Raw genomic sequence first — 23624 nt, 5'->3', positions numbered from 1 at the left:
AAAAAAAAGATGCAGTAACAGTGAATATTGACTGTGATTAACATACTGTCAAAAAAGTTTGTATTCCTCAGAAGAGAGAAATTCATACACTACTGTTCAAAAGTTTGGGGTCACTTGCCTGAATTGTTTCTCATGATCTTAAAAATCTTTTGATCTGAAGGCATATGCTTAAATGTTTGAAATTAGTTTTGTAGACAAAAATATAATTGTGCCAACATATTAATTTATTTAATTACAATACTAACATTTTATAAAAAAAAAAAAAAAAAAAAAAAAAATTGATGACTTGGACCGAATGACTAAGAAAAGCAGCCAATAAGTGCCCAACAAGAGTACATGTCAATGTCAAGAGTACATGTCTGCAAATTCTAGACAAAGGGTGACTACTTTGAAGATGCTCAAATATAACACAGTTTTGATTTATTTGGGATTTTGTTTTGTCACAACATAATTCCCATTGTTCCATTTATGTTATTCCATAATTTTAATGACTTCACTATTATTCTAAAATGTGAAAAAAATAAAGAATAAGTGACCCTAAACTTTTGAATGGTAGTGTACATTCTTGAGGGTGAGTAATGATTTACCGTCCCTCTGCACTGTGTTCTTAATGTGATCCCTACTAGCTGTAATGATTGTGATGGAAGCCTTTCTTTTTTTTTCTTTTTTCTTTTTCTCCAGACAAATAACTTTTTTTACTCGGACAAGTGAATGACCAGTTTACTTATCCGAAGGACAAGCACATGACAGTGCTTAATGTCGTGCCCTGCACCTGCTGGTGGAATCTCCAAACTGAGTTTAGACCTTGCACTGAAAACAGACCTGCTTTTGAAATGTCTTGGCACCCTATGACCTATTTCTCTGGTAAATAGCAAATAGCAGCTTTATTACCATAAAGTACACCCACTGTTTGTGCGCATACACCCACAGATTACGCAAACACTCCCACGCACACCCACTTGCGCTTTGCTCTGGCATGAAAATTGCACTTAGAATTAGCACTCTCACGAAAATGTGTGCATGTTGTACACTCACGAAAATAGAGCCCACAAAATCCGAATTACAAGCTGTCAAAACAGAAGTGGTGGGTGGTATTCAAATTCTTCGTTCCGAGATGTAATCCACTAGAAAGTCTGTGAGAGAGATGGAGCAGGGCTTCTCGGCATGCTCGAATGAGGTCTCGACCCTACAAAAGATGGTACGATAGATGGAATCAGAGGTTGCCAGCCTACAGGAAAAATTCACGAATATGGAGGAGGATATGAGGCGATCTATCATCCGTTTACTAAACGTCGCGGAACCGGGTTAGAGCTCTCTAACGTCTGTTTCAAAACTGCTGAAAGAGCTTCTAAACATGGATAGTTGCTGATTGACAGGTCACATTGCGGTCTTCAGCCAAGACAACCTGACAGCAAACTTCGAGTAATAGTGGCTTAATTGGACTGTTACCAGTGGAGCATCCCCTATGTCTAGGGTTCCCCTTTAAAATCACTTTGATGTGTGGATTTATTTGCAATTGAGCCACTGGCAAATGCAGTACAAGATGAGGTCAGCATCACGGGCATATAAAGACTAGGCTTTGAGCACAAGGTATTTTTATATGTTGACGATATGCTTATATTTATATCTATATCTGATCCTCTTGCTAGCCTCCCAAAATTGCTCAAGCTGCTAGATGTTTTTGGTCAAATTTCCGGATTTAAAGTAAATTTACAAAAGATCATGCCTGTGAATTTTATGTCCCAACTAAAATTGTAAATATTTGGATATATTGGTTACACACAATTTCAAAGATCTTCAAAATATGAGCTGCCAATGGGCTTAATACACTACAAGACCTGTATGCAGATGATGACTTTATCTCTTTGAACAGCTAAGAACTAAATTTGGCATACATTGCTCACATTTCTTAAGATATCTGCAGCTTTGCAGTTTCCTATCATGTTAAAAAAGTTTCCTGTCACCACCACTTAAAACCCTTCTAGATATTATCCTGGAACTTAACCCAAATACTGAAAAGATAATTGGCAGGGTGTATTACCTATTTGATTCGAAAAATGTAAAGCCTCTGAATTTCTTAAAGATGAACTTGAACTACAAATATCAGAGGAAATCTGGCAAGGTGTTTTAGATAGGATACACTCTTCGTTGATTTGTATGCATCATACTGTCATCCAGTTAAAAGATTTTCATCGATTGCACTGGTCTAAAGTGAAACTAGCTAATTTCACACCAGATTTTTCTTATATGTGACCAGAAAAACATAACCATCCGATCTTGCACACATTTTGGCTGTGCCAAAGCTTGCTAACTTTTGCCAGTTAATTTTTACCTTCTTTTCCAAGGTATAAGGAATGCCATCTCTTTATAGCATTTTTTGAAGTGCTGGAGCTTGATCTTATAACAGTGCTTAGATTATAATGGCATTTGCTACTCTTTTAGCCAGATGCCTAATACTGTTTAAATGGAAAGATAGACTCCCACCCACCTTCAATAATTGGATTACAGATTGTTTACACAATCTGAAAAAAATACACTGTTTGGTAAAAGGTAACAGTCAAACATTTTATTATATTTTGCAGCCTGTCTTGTCATATGTGGAAAAAATGGATCCTGAAGATGTCTCCCAAAAACGTCTCTTTCTTTTTTTTCATTTAATTTTTAGTGTAAGTTTTGTGTTACTTATATATTTAATTTTTGCTACCTTATAAACAAACAATTGTTTTTTCATTAACCTTTTTTAACTTAAGAATATATCTAGTGTATATTTGTCTCTCTATGTGTATCTATGGATATATAAATGTGTGTGGTGGAACCTGATACTCTTTTGGGGTGGGATTGTTAGATTTTTTTTTTCTCCCCTCTCTTATATTATTGTAAAAAAAGAATAATAAAAAGACTGGTAAAAAAAAAAAAAAAAAATTGAAGCGGAGCGGCCGTCACCTGAACGCGTCACATCAACGGATGCTTCCAGTACAGACAGCTCTGTAGACCATGATGGAAGTGATTTTAGTTTTGTTAAGTGTGTAATAAGACATGTGGAATATATAAGGCTATTGTTTAATAATCCTTTAAGAGAACTACAGGGAACATTATAGAGACCAAAACAAAATGCAGAAATTAATTTGCTGGCCAGATTTGAGGATAAACTTTTAACACTCCGGTGGTTTGAGACCCCTGGGATATATTCAGTCATTTTCTCAGGCAAGCTTGAAGTGTCCCATTCAGTTCTACTGAAGGACTGACAAAAGAACCAGCACTTTCACTTCTTTTCCATGGTAGCTTGTTCAACACCACACTGTTGAGAGCTGTCAAAATTAACAAATGCAAATAAAGTAAACAAATTTCTTAATTACGATTAATGCATTTACCTGTTTGACATTAGATTGTGACATTTTATTCAGCTTTGTGTGATTTCTAAATACTGGTTGGAATAGGACGGAACCTTTGTGCTGTATCCACATGGAAATTACACTGATGTGTGCATGAAAAACAGCACACAACAGCGATTCTGTGTCAATGATCAAGTGAAATAGAAAGGTGCTCTTACAAAACAAACCCAGATGGGACTTGTGTCAAATTCTTGACAGAATTTTACCACAGAAGCATGTCAAGTCATAACTATCATCTACAAACCCAACACACGATATATTGGAACTGATGAGGGACCACTGCGCAGCTTGTTGGAGTTGTCCCATGAAAGCAAGCTCTGCTCAAAGTTCATACAATTTAAACTTTGCACCCATTGCCACTGAGCCACTCTCGAAGCCTCAGCTAATGATTACTGGACAATTCGGTTGAAGTATCATTATGTGGGTAGTGACTGCCAGCGCTAAAAGCAGAACAAAACGTTGGCTGTGTTTGGAATGGCAAACCACCATACTACTTCCGTTTTCTGCTATACAAAGATAGATATAACAGAAGCAGTAAGGGTAGTATGCCTTTCTGAACTCAGCACTTTTCATGTGGAGGTTAAAGCACCTCTTGACGCGTTGTTGCGAATCATCTTTGGGTGACATCAAATCAGTTTTGAGTGAAAACAGACTAAAATGCTCTTTATTCACTGTACTTATCTTGCCAGTGCAGTCTCTAGGCACAATCATTATTTCAAGCTCAATTACACTTCCTTGTGCTTGACGCATACGCTGAGCACTAGATGGTGCCTGGAAGTGTTATCGAGCTTGAAATGTTCTGCTGGGAAACTCTGGATCCGGCCATTCATGTGGATGACAATTTGACATGTGCCACCTACCTAAACATCGTTGCAACCAGGGAAACCCCTTCATGGCAATGGTATACCCTGATGGCAGAGGCCTCTTTCAGCAGGATAATGCGCCCTGCCACACTGCACACATTGTTTGGGAATGGTTTGGGGAACATGATGAAGACCTGAGTACCTGAATGTACTGAATGACCAGGTTATCACATCAATGGATTTTTTCTTCCAGGACGACAATGCCAAGATTAATAAGACTCAAATTGTGAAAGAGTGGTTCAGGGAGTGAGGAATCATTTAAACACATGAATTGGCCACCACAGAGTCCTGACATTAACCCCATTGAAAGTCTTTGACAGTGACTTGTCTGTCTTTTTGCAAACAAGTCCACTTCTGCTCTGCAGTTGGTATACCAGATTAACTGAATTACCTCTTTGTGATTCAGCCAGTCACATGGCGAGGGATGGGGCGAGAAAAAGTGTCTGCTATCTGATTGAAGCGGCCAGGAAAATATCTGCCCACTTCCAAAGCTTGTGTGCCCATCTTAGTAAGTCCCGAGATCTTGTCCCCCCTGGGGGTTGATGTAAAACACTACTGTGGTGTTGTCTGTCCTTGCTGGCACATTCTTGTCCCTGAGCTGGTGTTGAAAATGCTGCAGTGCATCCCTTCAGCTTTCATCTCGAGGATGTTAATATGCTGAGAGTTACTCTGCCACACCCTCTTCATTCTCTGATGTCTCCAAACACCTCCCCAGCCATACTGGGTGGCATCTGTTGTCACAACCTCCCTCCTTGCAGGGAGGACATCCATGTGCATGCCACAGAGAAGTAAACGTCTGTGGGACCAGCTTCAAGATGCGAGTGCTCACTGCTGTCACTGTCACCAAAACATGCCTTGAGTCATGGCTGACAGGTTCTTCGAGTTCAGCCAGCATTGAAATGGTCTGAAGTTCAGCATTCCCAGCCTCAATACAGGTGTTGCTGCTACCACCATCTTAGATAAATGCAGGAAGTCTGCGAATAGTAGACGTCAGCCGGCACTGGGGGACACCAGCGCTGCTAGTAAATTACAACCTGGATGCAGAACTGTGCCTAGATGCAGAGTGAAATCATGAAGCTGGGTTGGGTGCCTAAAGACGGTTTGCCTCCTTAAATGTCTTGAGCACATTTCGGATGCAAAGAGACATCTAACACCTCCTTGGCCTGTGCACCAAACACCTGTCCAGGAAAAAGAGACCGTTGCCACAGTGTTTTTACCAGACTGTAGCAACAGAGTCTTGGCTAGCCATACTTTCCTCCTAACCACAACTATAATATAAGCAAACTGATGCACTAGTGCGCAAGGCTTATAATGCTGTGGTGAATGTGGGATACGCTGGCACAGTTGCTTTTGGCACTCAACACCTCACCTCCTTCATCAAATGATTCAAGGTGTGTTGAAATTTTACAGGCTGAACTCCAAGCTCGGGGCAGATGCATCAGAGTATGGTAGGTCCCTGGGTCTTCTGACACAGGGCAGCACGGCTCTGAACACAGCACCTCATCAGCCTGCACAATGAGTGATACCACCACAGTTTCCTCCAGAGGCACTGAGCCTAAGCCAATTGGCTCAGCGTTTGCCATAATGGACAGCATATGTGTCACTGTATCAGGCTGCATAGTCAAAGCATTCTTAAAAGCATATGACATTTCTTTAATGAAGTCATCACATTGTGGTACAACCAATTCATTAGCTTAAGTAGAGGTAGGGCAAAACAGGTTAGGTACCTGATTAGATATATTAGGTGGAGAATCAAAGTTGAGTTTGCCAAAGCAGCCTTAAATTCAGTACACAGCAAGTTTGCTGATGACACTGGACCATCCTGATTTGAACTCTGCCCACTGCTTGAACGCAGTGACCGCAAGCTTGCAACTGTCTCCATCACAGCAGGTTCATCATCATCAAAAAAAACGACGCGGACACTGAAAACGCTTCCAAATCCCTCTCTTTGCATGGGGCAGAGACACCCAGTTCCATTGAGTGCTGACCCTCATTGCACTGCTGCATTGAGGCTTACAGTGCCTAAATCTGGCCCAAGCCTTTAACTAGCTCCTCAAACCTGTGTTCCATTGCAGAGGAGAAGCTTATCATTTTTTTCTTCCTGAAAGGCTGAGTAACACTGCCATCTTTTTTTACTCCCCGCTCTGAACAGTCTTCGCCAGAGTGGAACAATAAACAAACAGATTCAATACCCCAATGCTACAGCTAGGGCAAGGATCTGAGAGGGCCTGTTTCAGTTGCTCTGATCCCAAACAAGATGGGCAAGCAATCATGACTATCATCTTGTTCCACCATTAGAAATGTGAATAATGTAGTAATATACTCCTCTATGCAAAAATAATAATTAAGCTCAATAAAGACTTGAAGGAATCATTCACCCAAAAATGAAAATTCTCTCATTATTTACTCACCCTCATGCCATCCCAGATGTGTATGACCCTCTTTCTTCTGGAGAACAGGAATTAAAATATCTCCGCTCTGTAGGTCCAAACAATGCAAGTGAATGGGTATCAAAATGTTGACACACCAAAGAAAACATAAAGGCAGCATAAAAGTAATCCATAAGACTCCAGTGGTTAAATCTATATCTTCAGAAACTATATGATAGGAGTGGGTGAGAAACTGGTCAATATTTGTCAATTTTTGCTAGAAATTCTTCTCCTTGCCCAGTAGGAGGCGTATGAATGAAGAATGTGAATCACCAAAAACACAAGTAACGTGGAAGCTGACTGAGCAGGGAATAGAATTTGTAGTAAAAATTGACTTGCATATTGATCTGTTTCTCACTCAGACCTATCAAATAGCTTCTGGAGATACGCTCTGCACTCTCTTCTATCAAATAATTTTTTGGCAAAGACGAGAACAAGAAAGAGGACAAACTTGACATAAAGTGTCAGGCCTTGGAGAGGCTTTATTTTAAATAATAATTCACATTAATTGTTCAAAAGGGAAATAAAGTGTCTTTAGGGGATACTGTCCAATATAAAGGGGAAGCTAGCAGCAGCATATTTTTGAGGGGAAGGGTGGCCTGGCATCTTAGCCTGTCATCTATAACGCATGCTGTTATCCACGGTGTCACATTTAATTCACGGCAGGCTTCCGGGAGTGCGGGTCCGGTGGTGCATTTAATTCGGCTGTTACCCTCCCCACTCTGCTCCTGGACCTGCGTGGATGCAAAGGCGTGCAAACAAAGAGATAGAAGCCAGCTCCCTGAGGAATTTTATTTAGAAATTATAACAATACAAATAAACAGTGTAATAATTTAGTAAGTAAAAGCTTTAATAAAGCATTTATCCAAAACAATCAGTGATATACACTCACCAACCACTTTATTAGGAACACCTGTACACCTACTTATTCATCCGATATCGCAGTGATTTGGACCGTGGCATGATTTTTGGTGCCAGATGGGCTGGTTTAAGTATTTCTATAACTGCTGATCTCCTGGGATTTTCACACACAACAGTCTCTAGAATTTATTCAGAATGGTGCCAAAAACCAAAAACATCCAGTGAGCGGCAGTTCTGTGGATGGAAATGCCTTGTTGATGAGAGAGGTCAACAGAGAATGACCAGAGCTGACAGAAAGGCTACGGTAACTCGGATAACCCCACTGTACAATTGTAGTGTGCAGAATAGCATCCCAGAATGCACAACATGTCAAACCTTGAGGCGGCTGGGCTACAACAGCAGAAGACTACGTCGTGTTCTACATCTGTCAGCCAAGAACAGAAAGCTGAGGCTGTATTCTACTCACTACAATTGTACAAAGTAGTTATTTGATTTACCGTAGTCTTTCTGTCACCTGGAACCAGTCTGGCCATTCTTCGTTGACCTCTCTCATCAAAAAAGGCATTTCCGTTCGCAGAACTGCAGTTCACTGGATGCTTTTTGTTTTTTGGACCGTTTGTAGGACTTTTGTGTGTGAAAATCCAGGATCAGTAGTTATAGAAATACTCAAACCAGCCCGTCTCACACCAAAAATCATGCCATGGTCGAAATCACTGAAATCATAATTTTTCCTGTTCGGATGGTTGATGTGAACTTTAACTGAAGCTCCTGATCCGTATCTGCATGATTTTATGCATTTCACTGCTGCCACATGATTGGCTGATTAGATAATCGCATGAATAAGTTGGTGTACAGCAGTGGTGTAGTTTAGTTTTTTTGTAGTGAGTATACTGTAATTTTTCCCTCCCAGCCTCATACTCACTTGTCCCAGAGCGACACCCCATAAGCACCACCACACTCACTAATGCATTGCAGTATGCAGTATGCATCTACATATAATTGAGAGCATTTTGAAAGACTGCTTATGTGTTATCAACATGTCAATTTATTATAAGCAACACAAGACTTTAACAGCCAATGACATTTACAGCTGGGGAGACTGGACTGATTTTCTACTGTTTAGTGTTAATCACCATCTAACTCAGCCAGTTAAGAGCTACATTTAGCCTTAGATGTTATATGAATATGGTCCCTGGAGCATTAATTTATTATTAAAAATAATGGAAAACTGAGGCTTATCAGTAGCAGTATTAACAATGAACATTTGTGCAGTTCTTTCACCAACACTCATTCTCGTTCAGAATATTATGAACTGAATTATGAGGACACAAAAAGTGGTCCACATCTTCTCAAGCACACTTATCTTCCAAAACCATTGTCAAACTTAGGCTATGTACTGTATCAGCTTAAATGCATGAGAAAGCATCCAGGAACTGCTACAAGACAAATAAGCTTCAAATAAGAAAAAACAAACAAGGTTAATTAACAGATTCACCTCAATAAATGAAGGCTGAAAAGGCACTTAACATTGTCAAAGTATACATACTGGGTTCACTGTGTTAGTCCACAGGCCCTGGAAAAAGAATGGAACACTTACAGTCAGCCAAGCTCCTGTGTCCTTGGGGTGGGGTAAGAAGGGGAGGTAGCCTGGTAGTCTGGTAGTCTACAAAGCTTTCCAAATATGTTTGTACTCGGGCATCTGAGGTGTGCATTGCCTCCTTGCTTGCGTGGCAGAGCGCTGGCTTCTCAACCATGTTGTAACGTACTTCCTTGGTTCAAAAAGTCTTACAGGGGGCCCATTGATGCTGATCATCATCAAATTACTTACATTGGACAACAACACTGTAGATCTTTTGTCCGTGCATACATTGTTCATGAGACTGAAGCCCCTTTCACACTCGGCAGTGCTGCAAGGGATGGTCTGCATGCATCGTATGAGTGGTTTTAGGCATTCAGGCTCACTGTCTGGGTGCTCAAGGAAATCTCTCAGACAATTAACTGCTTGCTCTTCACAAAGATTGAACCGCCTTCACAGTCCTTTCATTTGTGCCTCACCATGCTGTATTCCAGGTGTTGATGGCCAGTTGCCTGTATCCAGAATGCTGAGATCATGAAGCATTTCACCTTCAAATGAGAGGCGCTTCTCCATGTTGTTGATCAGACTTTGTAGGAAGTGCTTTGCATTGATTGGTGTGAGCTTTGCATTTGACTCCAGGGGAACTGATCCAAAATGTCCCAAAGCCTGTGCTGTCAGTGCCTCCTCTGATTTCCTGGGGTGTCTTTGAATGATGCCAGCACTCTGATGGTGCGCTTCAGAAGCTGGTCTGTTCTCAAGAGAGTGATTGAATGGGCCTGGAGTTGCTGAGACAGGTTTGCAAGTTCAGACAGTGCATCGTACATGAGTCCAAGGTCACACAGGAATTCCTTGCTTTGCATATGACATGCCAGGCCTCTAAGTTTGTCTCTCTTTGATGTTTCTTGTTTGGTCTCCCGCAGCATTTTTAAAGTGTCTGTTGAGTGCTTCATGTGACCTCCACACAGCCTTTACAGAACGGAAGCTGTTGGCCACCCATCGCATACTTAAAACTCTGCCAATTTTCAGGACTTGTGAGCCCACATCTTGCGCTGCTTCCAGAAGCTACCGTGAATTTTTATTAGACTGACTGTAGAGATTGTGGATCTTCTCCATGAACGCTTTGAAGTGGTTGACTGCCTGAACCTCATCCACAGCATCAGATAAGGCCAGTTCCAATTAGTGGTTCATGCAGTGCCATGTGAAGAGGTTAGGGTACATTGCAGTCAGCCTGGTGTCTCTATAAGAAACAAATGAGACCCAGTTCTTTTGAAGCCACTCTTCACTGAAGCCTGCAGTGTCCAAACAGTTAAGTAGAGCTTCTTCTATATCCTCTGCCCTTTGGCTCTCCAGCTCTACCAGCTCCAGGAACACAAATTCAGGAGTAGCTCCATCTACTGAGGCTTTCACGTTGACAATCATGGCAGATTTGTGGCTGAGAGATGTAGCCTCATCAATGAGAACAGACAACTTGCTTGAAGATGACAATACTGTGAACTATTTTTTTCTGCATCTCTTTTGCTATGTGTTCCAAACTTTTTGTGGAACTGTACCTTGAATGCAGACTAGTGCCCATGTTGACACCATTGTTTTCCTGAAGCTCAATGAGATTGTCATGGTCAGTGAAAGGTCAGTTCATCTTCGCAAGATAGTATGCTTTTCTGAATACAGCATCTGTCTCAGCCAACACAGTCTCTGACACAGTTCTCACCAAATTTCCAAGTAAATCCTGTCCACCCTTTTCAGTGAGCTCCTGGGCTATTTCGTGTGCCCTGGATGTCTCATGTCGTCTTGTTCCTCAGAGGCCAGAGATGTTGATCTGTTTGCTTTTGAGGACTGAATCTTAAAGTACACCCACTCCTCAGATATGGACACTCTTTTTTTTCTGTGAGGATGCCAGTTGATTTTGAATTTTAAATCAGTTGCAACAAAATACCACCAACACATCAGTTTTAACACATGAGGGGACCGGGTTTTGGACCATTGCTACACTCCCTTCCAGGATGGCTACAAATCCCTCCCCTGCCCACCATTTGGCAAATTGGACCACTCTTCCATTCTGCTTCTGCCTGCTTACAGGCAGAAACTGAAACAGGTAGCACCCACCCTCAGAACATCCAGTGTTGGTCAGACCAGTCAGACTCTATGCTATAAGACTGTTTTGATCACGCGGATTGGGAGATGTTCCGGTCCACCTCTGATGACGACATTGAGGTTTACGCTGATAGCGTAACGTGTTTCATCAGAGTGCTTAGAGGATGTTGTTCCGTCCAAAACAATACGGATCTACCCAAACCAGAAACCTTGGATTAATAGTGATGTTCAGGCAGCACTTAATGCGCGGACCTCTGCTTTTAATTCCGGGAACGCGGAGGAGCATAAACAAGCCAGTACAGGAACGCCAGTACAGGAACAAGATTGTTTAAGACAGTTTAACACCACCAACTCTAGAAGCATGTGGCAGGGAATTAATATCATCATGGACTTTAAAGGGAATAAAAACTCCGCCGTGAACACCGCTGCCTCTCTCCCGGATGAGCTAAATACTTTTTATGCACGGTTCGAGGGAAATAACACAGCCCTCCCAGAGAAAGCTCTCACGGCCGAACCTACAGAGGTTAGTTCACTCTCCATCTCTGTAGTGGATGTAACCCGATCCTTCCGACGGGTGAATATCCGTAAAGCCGTGGGTCCAGACGGCATTCCAGGCCGCGTCATGAGAGTGTGCGCGAACCAACTGGCTGGTGTTTTTACGGACATTTTCAACCTTTCCCTCTCTTTGTCTGTAGTCCGCACATGCTTTAAAACGTCCACCATTGTGCCTGTACCAAAGCAATCCAAAAATTACTTGCTTAAATGACTGGCGTCCTGTTGCTCTGACCCCCATCATCAGCAAATGCTTTGAGAGACTAATCAGAGATTACATCTGCTCTGTGCTGCCTCCATCACTGGACCCATTGCAACTTGCTTACCGCAACAACCGCTCCACTGATGATGCCATTGCATCTACAATACACACTGCTCTCTCCCACCTGGAAAAAAGGAACATTTATGTGAGAATGCTGTTTGTAGACCACAGCTCAGCATTCAACACCATAATGCCCTCCAAGCTTGATGAGAAACTCCGTGCTCTGGGCTTAAACAGCTTGCTGTGCAGCTGGATCCTGGACTTTCTGTTAAGCAGATGGCAGGTGGTTAGAATGGGCAGTAACATCTCCTTATCACTGACCCTCAACACTGGAGCCCCGCAGGGCTGTGTTCTTAGCCCACTCCTGTAGTCCCTGTACACACATGACTGTGTGGCAACACATGGCTCCAATGCCATCATTAAGTTTGCTGATGATACGACGGTGGTAGGTCTGATCACTGACAGTGATGAAACGGCCTACAGAGAGGAGGTGCACACTCTGACAAGCTGGTCTGAGGAGCACAACCTCTCCCTCAACATAAGCAAGACAAAGGAGCTTGTGGTGGTCTTCAGGAGAAGAGAAAGAGAATACAGCCCCATCACCATCAATGGAGCACCAGTGGAGAGAGTCAGCAGCTTCAAGTTCTTGGGTGTTCACATCACTGAGGAACTCACATGGTCCGTCCACACTGAGGCCATTGTGAAGAAGGCTCATCAGCGCCTCTTCTACCTGAGACGGCTGAGGAAGTTTGGAATGAACCACCACATCCTCACACGGTTCTACACCAGCACTGTAGAGAACATCTTGACTGGCTGCATCTCCGCCTGGTACGGCAATAACACCGCCCACAACCGCAAAGCCCTGCAAAGTGTCAGACACATCATCGGAGGTGAGCTTCCCTCCCTCCAGGACATATATACCAGGCAGTGTGTTGTTGGGCCTCACGTATTCAGATAGAAGACAAAGGCAGGCCTAACACAGTCATAAAACCTAACTCAGGCCCCCACATACCAAGTCATAAATTATACTGATAAAAATTGCGCCAAAATAAAAAAATGGAGTCCAAAACAGACTACAAATCCCATGAAGCCTTGCTCACTAAAGGATCGAACTCTCAACTCCTATTGGATGAGGCACACAACAGAACGTCCCTCAACCATGACATCATCAGGAGTAGAAATACCTCTGAAATGCTTCCGGGATTTGCTTCCAGCAACTTTGCTTGCCGTGTGTATACGCAGCTCATCGCTGCTCTCAGGTGCAGCCTCGTGGCACAAGGAAGTAACGTCCGACTTGAAACTGTGGCCATACAATCTCCATCTCGCTGGATGAGTTGAGATTACTCTGTGTTCCACCAAACACTCTAACGGATCCGAAGGAGCAATCTGCATCTTCATCCATTTGCATGCAGAAGTGAAGAGATAAAAGATTCTCTTCCATCTTCAATCAAGTCGACGTTGCTGATTTCTCCGCCAGCCCGCTGAGAATCAGCAGCCGTACTGTCCGCCGACAGAGCGAGGAAACGGCCTCCCGTCATCACCCGAGCCTCGAGGAACCGAGTCTGAGTTAAAGGACGGATGAACACACATTCTGCATCCTCATGCTATTCAAGTAAGAGGTTTATGTCTGGGCAGAGATTGAATATTATAGTGTGTTATTCTTGTGTACCACGGTTTTTGCTTGAACAGTTTATGGACCGCCGAGTCCTCTCATTATTAATACTCAGGATATTAATTATCACGAATTTGATTTGCTGTATTGTGGTCCAACCACACTGGGCTGTTGTGCATTTCCGCCATCGCGGGTGAGACCGGCAAACTGAGTTTATCCATTAAAGAATCAAAGAACACGGAACGGTTTACGAGCCGTCCACCGTGTCTCTGAGTGATAAACTAACAGCTGCTTTCTCTCCCATGATTGCGAAATCGGCTTTGGGGCCGTCACTTAATTCTCTCTCTCTTGTACTAACCACACACACGCACGCGCGACCCCTCACAAACATTCTGGCACACATTTTTGGCTAGTAGATAGCTTCGTGATAAAGCTCATCTTTGTCCCTAAGCTACCATTGACTGGTTTCTCTCCACCCACATTCGCGGCCATATTCCCTGGCCGGAAGTCTCGCGTGACATACTCTCCACGAGAGTCACTTCCATCATTTTGTGCGCGTCCTTCCTTACACACACTTTATGTGTTATAGGATTATTTTATTTTCCATATCTAATCATATCACTGTTTAGTTTGTAGTTGTAAGTCGGAAGTTTATTGACTGCATTGTATTAATTATTAATTGATATTACTGCATAAACAAACTTTGTTATATTACAAAGAGAAGTGTTTTGGTTTGTTTTGCATACACCTGTGTCATGCTGATGGGATGTCAGTGCTCGGATTCAAGCCTTCATTCATTGTTTTTTTTTTTTCCCGAAAATCGATATTCTTCGGATGTTGATTTTCCTAAGAAAACAATCTAATATTGAGACTGTTATACTGTCTGGTTATTAGTCCCTGATTCCAGGGTGGTGCCCCGTCAATGTTAATCCTTACTAATATTCTATTGATTTTTGATTTTTGATAATTGATAATTATCTTTGATGATTGTTGAATTTGAATGATCAATAAGCCCCATATGATGTTTTAATGAGTTAGATTCAATTAATTAATTTAAATATTAATTAATAACTAAAGAAATAATTATTAATTATTTCTGATAGTAACACTGATCTAAACAACCAGTAAAGCCCTACATTGTGAAAAAAGCTCAGAGGATCATCAGAGACTCCAGCCACCCGAGCCATGGGCTGTTCTCACTGCTACCATCAGGCAGGCAGTATCGCAGCATCAGGACCCGCACCAGCTGACTTCATGATAGCTTCTTCCCCCAAGCAATCAGACTTTTGAACTCTTGATCTCTCACGATCAATATACTTAAGCACTGCACTTTATTAATCTTATTATCTCACACTGGACTGTCATAAATTATATTCTCTTAACAACACACTGGCAACTGACTATCAGCCGACAGCCTGAATGTTAATACAGTACAATACAACCTACTGTACATTTTATATATACTATATATACTATTTTTTTATTGTATAATGTGTATTATATATTGTGTGTATTGTATAATGTACATTGTATGTTATTATTTGTATATTGTGTTATTTAATTATGTGTATATTAGATTTTAAATTGTGTTGTGTAAATTTGATGTTTATTGTAGATTGGTATATGTCTCATCACTGTCACGACTGCTATGTTGATCAAAACTGCACCCAAGAATTTCACACACTATTGCACTTGGGTGTATGGTTGTATGACAATAAAAGTGATTTGATTTGCTTTGATTTTGAAAGTTACACATAACTTTATACTCTACAGTAGGGTTTCTCAAACGGGGGTTCGCAAACCCATGGGGGTTCATGAGGGAACACCGGGAGGTTCATGAGAGAGTGTAGAGATTGCGTACAAAATTATTTCCGTCATTTACCATTTTTTTTGTTTTTGTTTTTTTAAACGTTGAAAGACGTTGTCTGTCATTTAAAAAAAACACAAAAAAAAACAAAAAAACAATCAAGAACACAACTTAAACCAAGCATGTCAATTTCCCTTTTAACCAACCTTGCGTCAGTGCCATTTTCTCACCATTGATTGCATGAGAGCACACACTTTCTCTCTCCTTGTGCGAGCTGCGTGTATGTGTGTGTGAGAGAGAGTGAGAGTGCACACACTCATGCAACTGACTGTGAACAAATGTCACTTTTAATGCAAAAGTAAATTACACACTACTCTCCTTTAAACAGTATAACGTAACAATTTCATGATCAACAACACAATCGTGCTTTAAAAGTCACCTTCATTAACCTTACATTGTTTGCCCTGCAGTCCTGAAAAGCAGTAGGTGATGGCTGTACCTCCTTGGCCTGTGCCGTTAACCGCTTGTGTGTTGATTCTGTTCACTGCCGAATCAACCAGTTGACGGAGGCTTCTGATGGGTCTTAAAGGTGTCATTTAGGCAGCTACCTACTATTTACTTGCAAGGCTGCTGAAACTTAAAATAAATGCTAATGTATAATTTCCTTAAAAATATAAATATAATGTTTCATTTCCTAAAAATATTCTTAGAAGTAAGGGGGACATGTTCCCACCCTCACCCCAGGTTATAATGGTTGCTACAGCTCTGGCTTACTTTACACTGAAAATATACATTTTGGCTATATCATGCATATCAAATGTACATACACAAATGGAATAAGAAACGTTTTTCAAATTTACAGGGAAATGAAAACGTAAATGACAGATAAAAATAGACAATTTCACATTTATTCTGTGTGTGTGTGAATTTTACTTCTGTGACTGTAGTGCAATCTCTGATTGGGATAGACATGCCAATGGTATATAAAATAAAATGTATAAATATTATAAGAAAAGAACAATAGATGTAATAAAGTTTAATTAAAATATAACAATAAATAATGTGTAAAGATATAAAATTAATTATATTTCAAAAGCTAAGCGTTACTTAAAATATCAGGTGGTACTTAAAGTAATTAATTTAGATCAAAGGGGTTTGGCTTACAGAAATGTCTGGGAACCTTTTATATACAGATATGGTGCCACGCGGTCCTTCTGTCTGATCTTGAACAATGCTTCCAATTCAATTAGGCAATGAACAATAACCTCTTAAGACATGTATCCAGTGCTCTTTGTCTCCCTGTGTTCCACTGGCTGTTCTGAAAACTCTGGTTTAAATAAGGCTGTGTTTAAAAAAAACCCCCCAAAAAAAAACCTACATCTCTTTTACTTTGAAGTCTTCTGACATCTTTCTTTAAAATGGTTTGTTGTCCTCTTTGGTTTGTTGGTTGATATCACACTGTAATATTGTAATATCTGCTTTGGTTTTTGTACAGCGTTCCTGTCCTCTGTTGTAAACTAACAGAGCCGCACTTTCAGTTGTATTGCAAACGGCAATTCTTCCATGGGCATGCCAACACGCTTACATGAACGCCCATAGGAGAGCTGGCTGAAAGTGAAGATTAACAGTGAAAAAGGACTTAAATATTGATCTGTTTCTCACCCAAACCAACTGTATCACTTTAAAAGACATGGATTGAACCACTCAAGTCTTATGGATTACTTTTATGCCAACTTTGTGTTTTTTGGAGCTTCAAAGTTTTGGCCACCATTCGCTTGCATTGTATGAACTTACAGAGCTGAGATATTCTTCTAAAAATCTTTGTGTTCTGCAGAAGATAGAAAGTCATACAAGTCTGGGATGATGGCATGAGGGTGAGTAAATGATGAGAGAATTTTCATTTTTGGGTGAACTATCCCTTTAAGCGTGTTCTCGCTCTTTCGTGTCAATTGCAGTTTTGTGTAACAGATGTAAATAAAATAACAAATGTTTGTAAATTCACTCATAGAAAACACTCCTAACAACTAAGATTTTGAACAATGTTTCCCCCTGCGTTATCAACTGTGACAAGTTACAGATGTATTTAACCATATGCATTTGGTCATAATTTTTCTGTATTTTCACAGGTCTGTAGTCCTCAATGCCACACATTGAATCATATCACTCAATCATACTTTCAGTATAGCAACTACCATCATCCTACAAATGAAGAGGCTCTCCCTCAAATTCAGACAAGTAGGAAACACTTCTGGTGTAAGAAAACCTTCTGCTGTAAAGATGGAGTTCATTAAAGAAGAGAGTGAAGACATGAGTGACCCAGAGCAATACAGAGTGAAAAATGAAGGTATTGAGGAACAAAGAGGTTTGTTTACATTCTTGATTTTTCATGACTGCTGAGGAACATTAAACCTTCAGGCAGTTCAACAAATTTTTTAGCTCTAGTTATAAAATCATCAGAGCTGTGAAAAACATAGAAGCCAAGAATAGAGAGCAATATTATGCAGGATTACAGTTGAAGTCAGAAGTTTACATACACCTTAGCCAAATACATTTAAACTCAGTTTTTCACAATTCGTGACATTTAATCGTAGAAAACATTCCCTGTCTTAGGTCAGTTAGGATCACTACTTTATTTTAAGAATGTGAAATGTCAGAATAATAGTAGAGAGAATGATTTATTTCAGCTTTTATTTCTTTCATCAGATTCCCAGTGGATCAGAAGTTTACATACACTTTGTTAGAATTTGGTATCATTGCCTTTAAATTTTTAACTTGGGTCAAATGTTTTGGGTAGCCTTCCACAAGCTTCTCACAATAGGTTGCTTGAATTTTGGCCCATTCCTCCAGACAAAACTGGTGTAACTGAGTCAGGTTTGTAGGCCTCATTGCTCGCACACGCTTTTTCAGTTCTGCCCACAAATTTTCTGTTGAATTTAGGTCAGGGCTTTGTGATGGCCATTCCAATACCTTGACTTTGTTGTCCATTTTGCCACAACTTTGGAGGTATGCTTGGGGTCATTGTCCATTTGGACCCATTTTTGACTGAGCTTTAACTTCCTGGCTGATGTCTTGAGATGTTGCTTCAATATATCCACATAATTATCCTTCCTCATGATGCCATCTATTTTGTGAAGTGCACCAGTCCCTCTTGCAGCAAAGCACCCCCACAACATGATGCTGCCACCCCCACGCTTCACGGTTGGGATGGTGTTCTTCGGCTTGCATGCCTCACCCTTTTACCTACTTGCATAACAATGGTGATTATGGCCAAACAGTTCAATTTTGTTAATCAACCAGAGGACATTTCTCCAAAAAGTAAGATCTTTGTCCCCATGTGCACTTGCAAACTGTAGTCTGGCTTTTTTATGGTGGTTTTGGAGCAGTGGCTTCTTCCTTGCTGAGCAGCTTTTTAGTTTATGTCGATATAGGACTCATTTTACTGTGGATATAGATACTTGTCTACGTGTTTCCTCCAGCATCTTCACAAGGTCCTTAGCTGTTGCTCTGGGATTGATTTGCACTTTTCGCACCAAACTACAATAATCTCTAGGAGACAGAATGCATCTCCTTCCTGAGCGGTATGATGGCTGCATGGTACCATGGTGTTTATACTTGCGTACTATTGTTTGAACAGATGAACGTGGTACCTTCAGGTGTTTGGAAATGGCTCCCAAGGATGAACCAATTTTTTTTCTGAGGTCTTGGGTGATTTCTTTTGATTTTCTCATGATGTCAAGCAAAGAGGCACTGAGTTTGATGGTAGGCCTTAAAATACATCCTCAGGTACACCTCCAGTTCAGTACACCTCCTATCAGAAGCTAATTTGCTAATTGTCTGAAGGCTTGACATCATTTTCTGGAATTTTCCACGCTGCTTAAAGGCACAGTTAACTTAATGTATGTAAACTTCTGACCCACTGGAATTGTGATAGTCAATTTAAAGTGAAACAATATGTCTGTAAACAATTGTTGGAAAAATTGCTCATGTCATGCACAAAGTAGATGTCCTAAATGACTTGCCAAAACTATAGTTTGCTAATATTAAATCTGTGGAGTGGTTAAAAAATTTGTTTTAATGAATTCAACCTAAGTGTATGTAAACTTCTGACTTCAGCTGTATATTACATTAGGAGTTGGTCTTGCGTATTAGATCTTCTGCACTGTCCCTCTTGAACTGATGAATTTTGGCATTTTAATTTGCTCAATTTAGACCTAATGGAAGTGAAAGAGGAAAGTAAAGAACTGAATGAAATGGAGGAGGAACATCAGTATAAGGAACTTCGGCATTTCAAAACTGGAGGAAAATCTTTTAGTTCCTCAGGAAAAAGAGTTTCTAGAACAGGAGCCAAAAATTCTTTCATATGCCATCAGTGTGGAAAGAGTTTTACTGAACAAATAAAACTTAAGGAGCACATCAGAATTCACACTGGAGAGAGACCTTTTACTTGTCCTCAGTGTGGAAAAGGTTTCACACAAAAAGGACAACTTAAGCATCACATAAAAATTCACACTGGAGAGAAGCCTTTCACATGCCGTCAGTGTGGAAAGAGTTTCACCGAACAACGAAACCTTAAGGACCACATAAGAATTCACACTGGAGAGAGACCTTTTACTTGTCCTCAGTGTGGCAAAGGTTTCACTCAAAAAGGAACACTTTATATTCACATAAAAATCCATACTGGAGAGAAGCCTTTCACGTGCCATCAGTGTGGAAGGAGTTTCAACCAACCAGGACAACTTAAGCGTCACATAAAAATTCACACTGGAGAGAAGCCTTTCTCATGCCATCAGTGTGGAAAGAGATTCGCACAACAAGGACAACTTCAAATTCACATAAGAATTCACACTGGAGAGAAGCCTTTTACTTGTCCTCAATGTGGAAGGAGTTTTACACAACAAGGACAACTGAAGCGTCACATAAAAATTCACACTGGCGAGAAGCCTTTCACATGCCATCAGTGTGGAAAGAGTTTCAGACAACAAGGCGTTCTTAAGCATCACATAAGAATTCACACTGGAGAGAAGCCTGTCACATGCCATCAGTGTGGAAAGAGTTTCAGACATCAAGGACAACTCAAGCGTCACATAAAATATCACACTGGTGAGAAGCCTTTCACATGCCATCACTGTGGAAAGAGTTTCACAGAACAAGGACCATTGAACCGTCACATTAAAATTCACACTGGAGAGAAGCCTTTCACATGCCATCAGTGTGGAAAGAGTTTCATAGAACAAGGAGAACTGAACCGCCACCTTAAAATTCACACTAGAGAGAAGTCTTTCACATGCCATCAGTATGGACAGAGTGTCACACAAAAAGGACATCTTGAAGGTCACATAGGAATTCACATTGGAGAGAAGCCTTTCAGATGCCCTCAGTGTGGAAAGAGTTTTACCCAAAAAGGACATCTTGAGGATCACACGAGAATTCACACTGGAGAGAAGCCTTTCACATGCCATCAGTGTGGAAAGAGTTTCACCCAAAAAGGAAAACTTAACTGTCACATAAAAATTCATACTGGAGAGAAGCCTTTCACATGCCCTCAGTGTGGAAAGTATTTAAGATGTTCTCAGAGTCTCAAATTTCATCTGCAAGTTCACTCTAAAGACAAGCCATTTAACTCTGAGCAGTGTAGACAAAACATTTTTGTGGCATCACACTTAAAAAGACACCTCAGTACTCATAAGAATGAGAGGCCATACATGTGTTCTTTTTGTGGGAAGAGGTTTTTACTTTTTGACCATTTCAAAATGCACCAGAGAACACATTCTGTTGGGAAAGCTGATGTGTTCTCTGGGTGTGGGAAAGCCTTTTCTAGAGCCAGTGATTTGCAGAAGAACCAAAAAATACATAATGGAGAAAAACCTTACAAGTGTTCACATTGTGGAAAAGGTTTCTCAGAGTCTTCTAACCTGGAAATACATGTAAGAGTGCATGCTGGAGAGAAGCCATACCATTGCCCTTCATGTGGAAGTAGTTTCAATGCATTAATATATCTAAGTGCTCATTTGAAAAAGCATTGTCCACAAAAAGTGTCCACAATGTGCAAAGTTAATCATCTGGCTTCAGGTCTAAGTAAATAGTATGAAATTCAGATAAGAATTACCCCAAAGAATTACCTAGATAATGTTGTGGAAAGGCACAGGTAAGGAGATGGACATAAAAAGATTTCAAAAGCTTTGTCTATCATTCTATGCACAGTAAAGACCAAAATAAAAATGGAAGGTTTATAGCACCACCCAGACTATGCATAGATCAGGCAATCCCTCCACATGACCGGGCAAGAAGAGCCTGATCAGAGAGGCTACCAAAAGGCCACTGGCAACTTTCAAAAGTAATGGATGGTGGTAGCAGTATGATGTTGTGGGGATGTTTCGATTCAGCAGGGACTGGAGCACTTGTCAGGATAGAAAGGAGAATTGACAGTGCAAAGTTCAGACAGATCTTGAGGAGAACCTGCAGCCCTCTTCCAGGAGGTTGAAAATGGAAAGTTGGTTCACATTTCAGCATGACAATGCAGGGTTTTTCCTGGGTCAAGAATGGCCTTTGGTGGTGGCTGACTTACACGTTATCACATGTGATGCAGTTTTTTCTCCATATTTGCAGTTAATATAAGATATTTCAGTTGCATTTCATGTTTGTAATGAATATTTTTTTTTTTTTAATCATCTGAGCATCTAGAAACTTCTGAAATCAACAGAGTTTTTTGTACTTCAAAGTGCTGTGGAAAATCAAACTAACTTAAAACACTACTGATTTGGTACTGTGCTTCGAAGATGATAGTGTTTGCTTCGTAATCCAACAGATATTGTTTTCCTTTTATCAGACTCTTAATGATTAAGGAATACTTTTGATTTTTGGAATATCTGAAGCCAAACCAGGACAGTGTGTTTCCTGAACTCAAACATCATTAGAACAGGACATTTATTACAATATTACACATTGACTTTATTCATAATTTACTTTGTCCTTGTGTTTACCATAGTTGTTCTTTATTTGTTATGCTGTAATTACAGGATAGAACACGGATGGCTCCTCATTAAAGTGTTAGGTGTAGGTAGGTAGTTAGACTTTCTTAAAAAATTAACTATTTGTTATGAAAAAAATAATAGCTTTAACACATTTAAAAGCAGTTGTAATGAAAAATTATTTTTACTGTGATAAATGTTAGTAAAAGTGTTGATGTGTAGATGCAAAAAGTCTTGTAATTGATTCTGGTGCAGGGCAATATTTTCTCTTTCCCTCATCAGTGCTGTTCAGAATGTCAGTCCTTTCTAGCTGGTTGAAATGGCTGAATTGCTCCATAGCACTTTAAAATAGTTAGGTTATAGTTTCAATAGTTCCCTATCTGTCACTCACTCGACGTTGGTGTCGATGTAGTGACACTAGGGGTCACTCTTGGGAGCCAGAGACACATCTGGTCTTTGAAAATTGGTGAGTGGTATTTACATGCCACTTCCCCAGACATACGGGTATAAAAGGAGCTGGTATGCAACCACTCATTCAGATTTTTTCTTCGGAGCGGAACGGTCATGCTCATTGAGCTGAATAGCACTGTTCATTCACCTCTGCTGGATCTGACGGCGCATTTCAGCGGCTTCTCCCTCCTCTGCACTGGTGCACTGCAGAGAACGCCCCTGGGCGCTTCGGCAGAAAAATTAGAGAGTATATTTTCTGAAAGAGCATTTTTCCCCTCTAAAAGAGTATATTTCTCTAAAAGAGCGCACACACAGGACGTCTTTTTAAAGACGCGTCTTTCTAAAGATGACTTTCCGATTGTGTGTTATTCCTGGTTGCGGTCGTTTTCTCTCAACTTCGGATGGTCATGATCGCTGTCTTTCGTGTCTGGGCGCGACCCACACGGAGGCAGCGTTTGTGAATGGTTCATGTTCTCACTGTGAGAACATGACCATGGCAACGTTGTGGTCGCGGCTTGCTTTCGTAAGAAAGCTCCCCGCCTCGGTCCTTCTACCTATGGGTATGAGGTCATCGCGGCTAGCACTGGGGGCGATTTGGGGACCTCCCATTCCCCAGCACGCTCGTCTGCCCCAATCGGGCTTCCGGATGAGTTCGCCGGCTCGTCGCTTCGGGGACGATCGCCCAGTCACAGGCTGATGCCGAAATGACGGACATGCTTTCCCGGGTGGCCGCGAGCGTCGGGCTAGTGTGGAACCCTCCG

At 41.0% G+C, this 23624-nt stretch overlaps 1 protein-coding gene across 1 annotated transcript in view; it reads left to right on the top strand.

Annotated features, from left to right (window-relative positions):
- Positions 1–22620, top strand: part of LOC127440737 (oocyte zinc finger protein XlCOF6-like) — a 58211-nt gene extending 35591 nt beyond the window's left edge. Inside the window, exons 3-5 of the mRNA XM_051697542.1 lie at positions 16941–17319; positions 17572–17807; positions 19655–22620. Coding sequence (XP_051553502.1) covers positions 17651–17807; positions 19655–21528 — 2031 coding nt within the window. The 5' untranslated portion in view covers positions 16941–17319; positions 17572–17650 and the 3' untranslated portion in view covers positions 21529–22620. The remainder of the gene's footprint in view (positions 1–16940; positions 17320–17571; positions 17808–19654) is intronic.
- Positions 22621–23624: the final 1004 nt, after the last annotated feature.

This window comes from Myxocyprinus asiaticus, chromosome 5, assembly GCF_019703515.2.
Source record: "Myxocyprinus asiaticus isolate MX2 ecotype Aquarium Trade chromosome 5, UBuf_Myxa_2, whole genome shotgun sequence".
NCBI classification, from domain to species: Eukaryota; Metazoa; Chordata; class Actinopteri; order Cypriniformes; family Catostomidae; genus Myxocyprinus; species Myxocyprinus asiaticus.
This window is presented reverse-complemented; position numbering and strand designations above follow the sequence as displayed.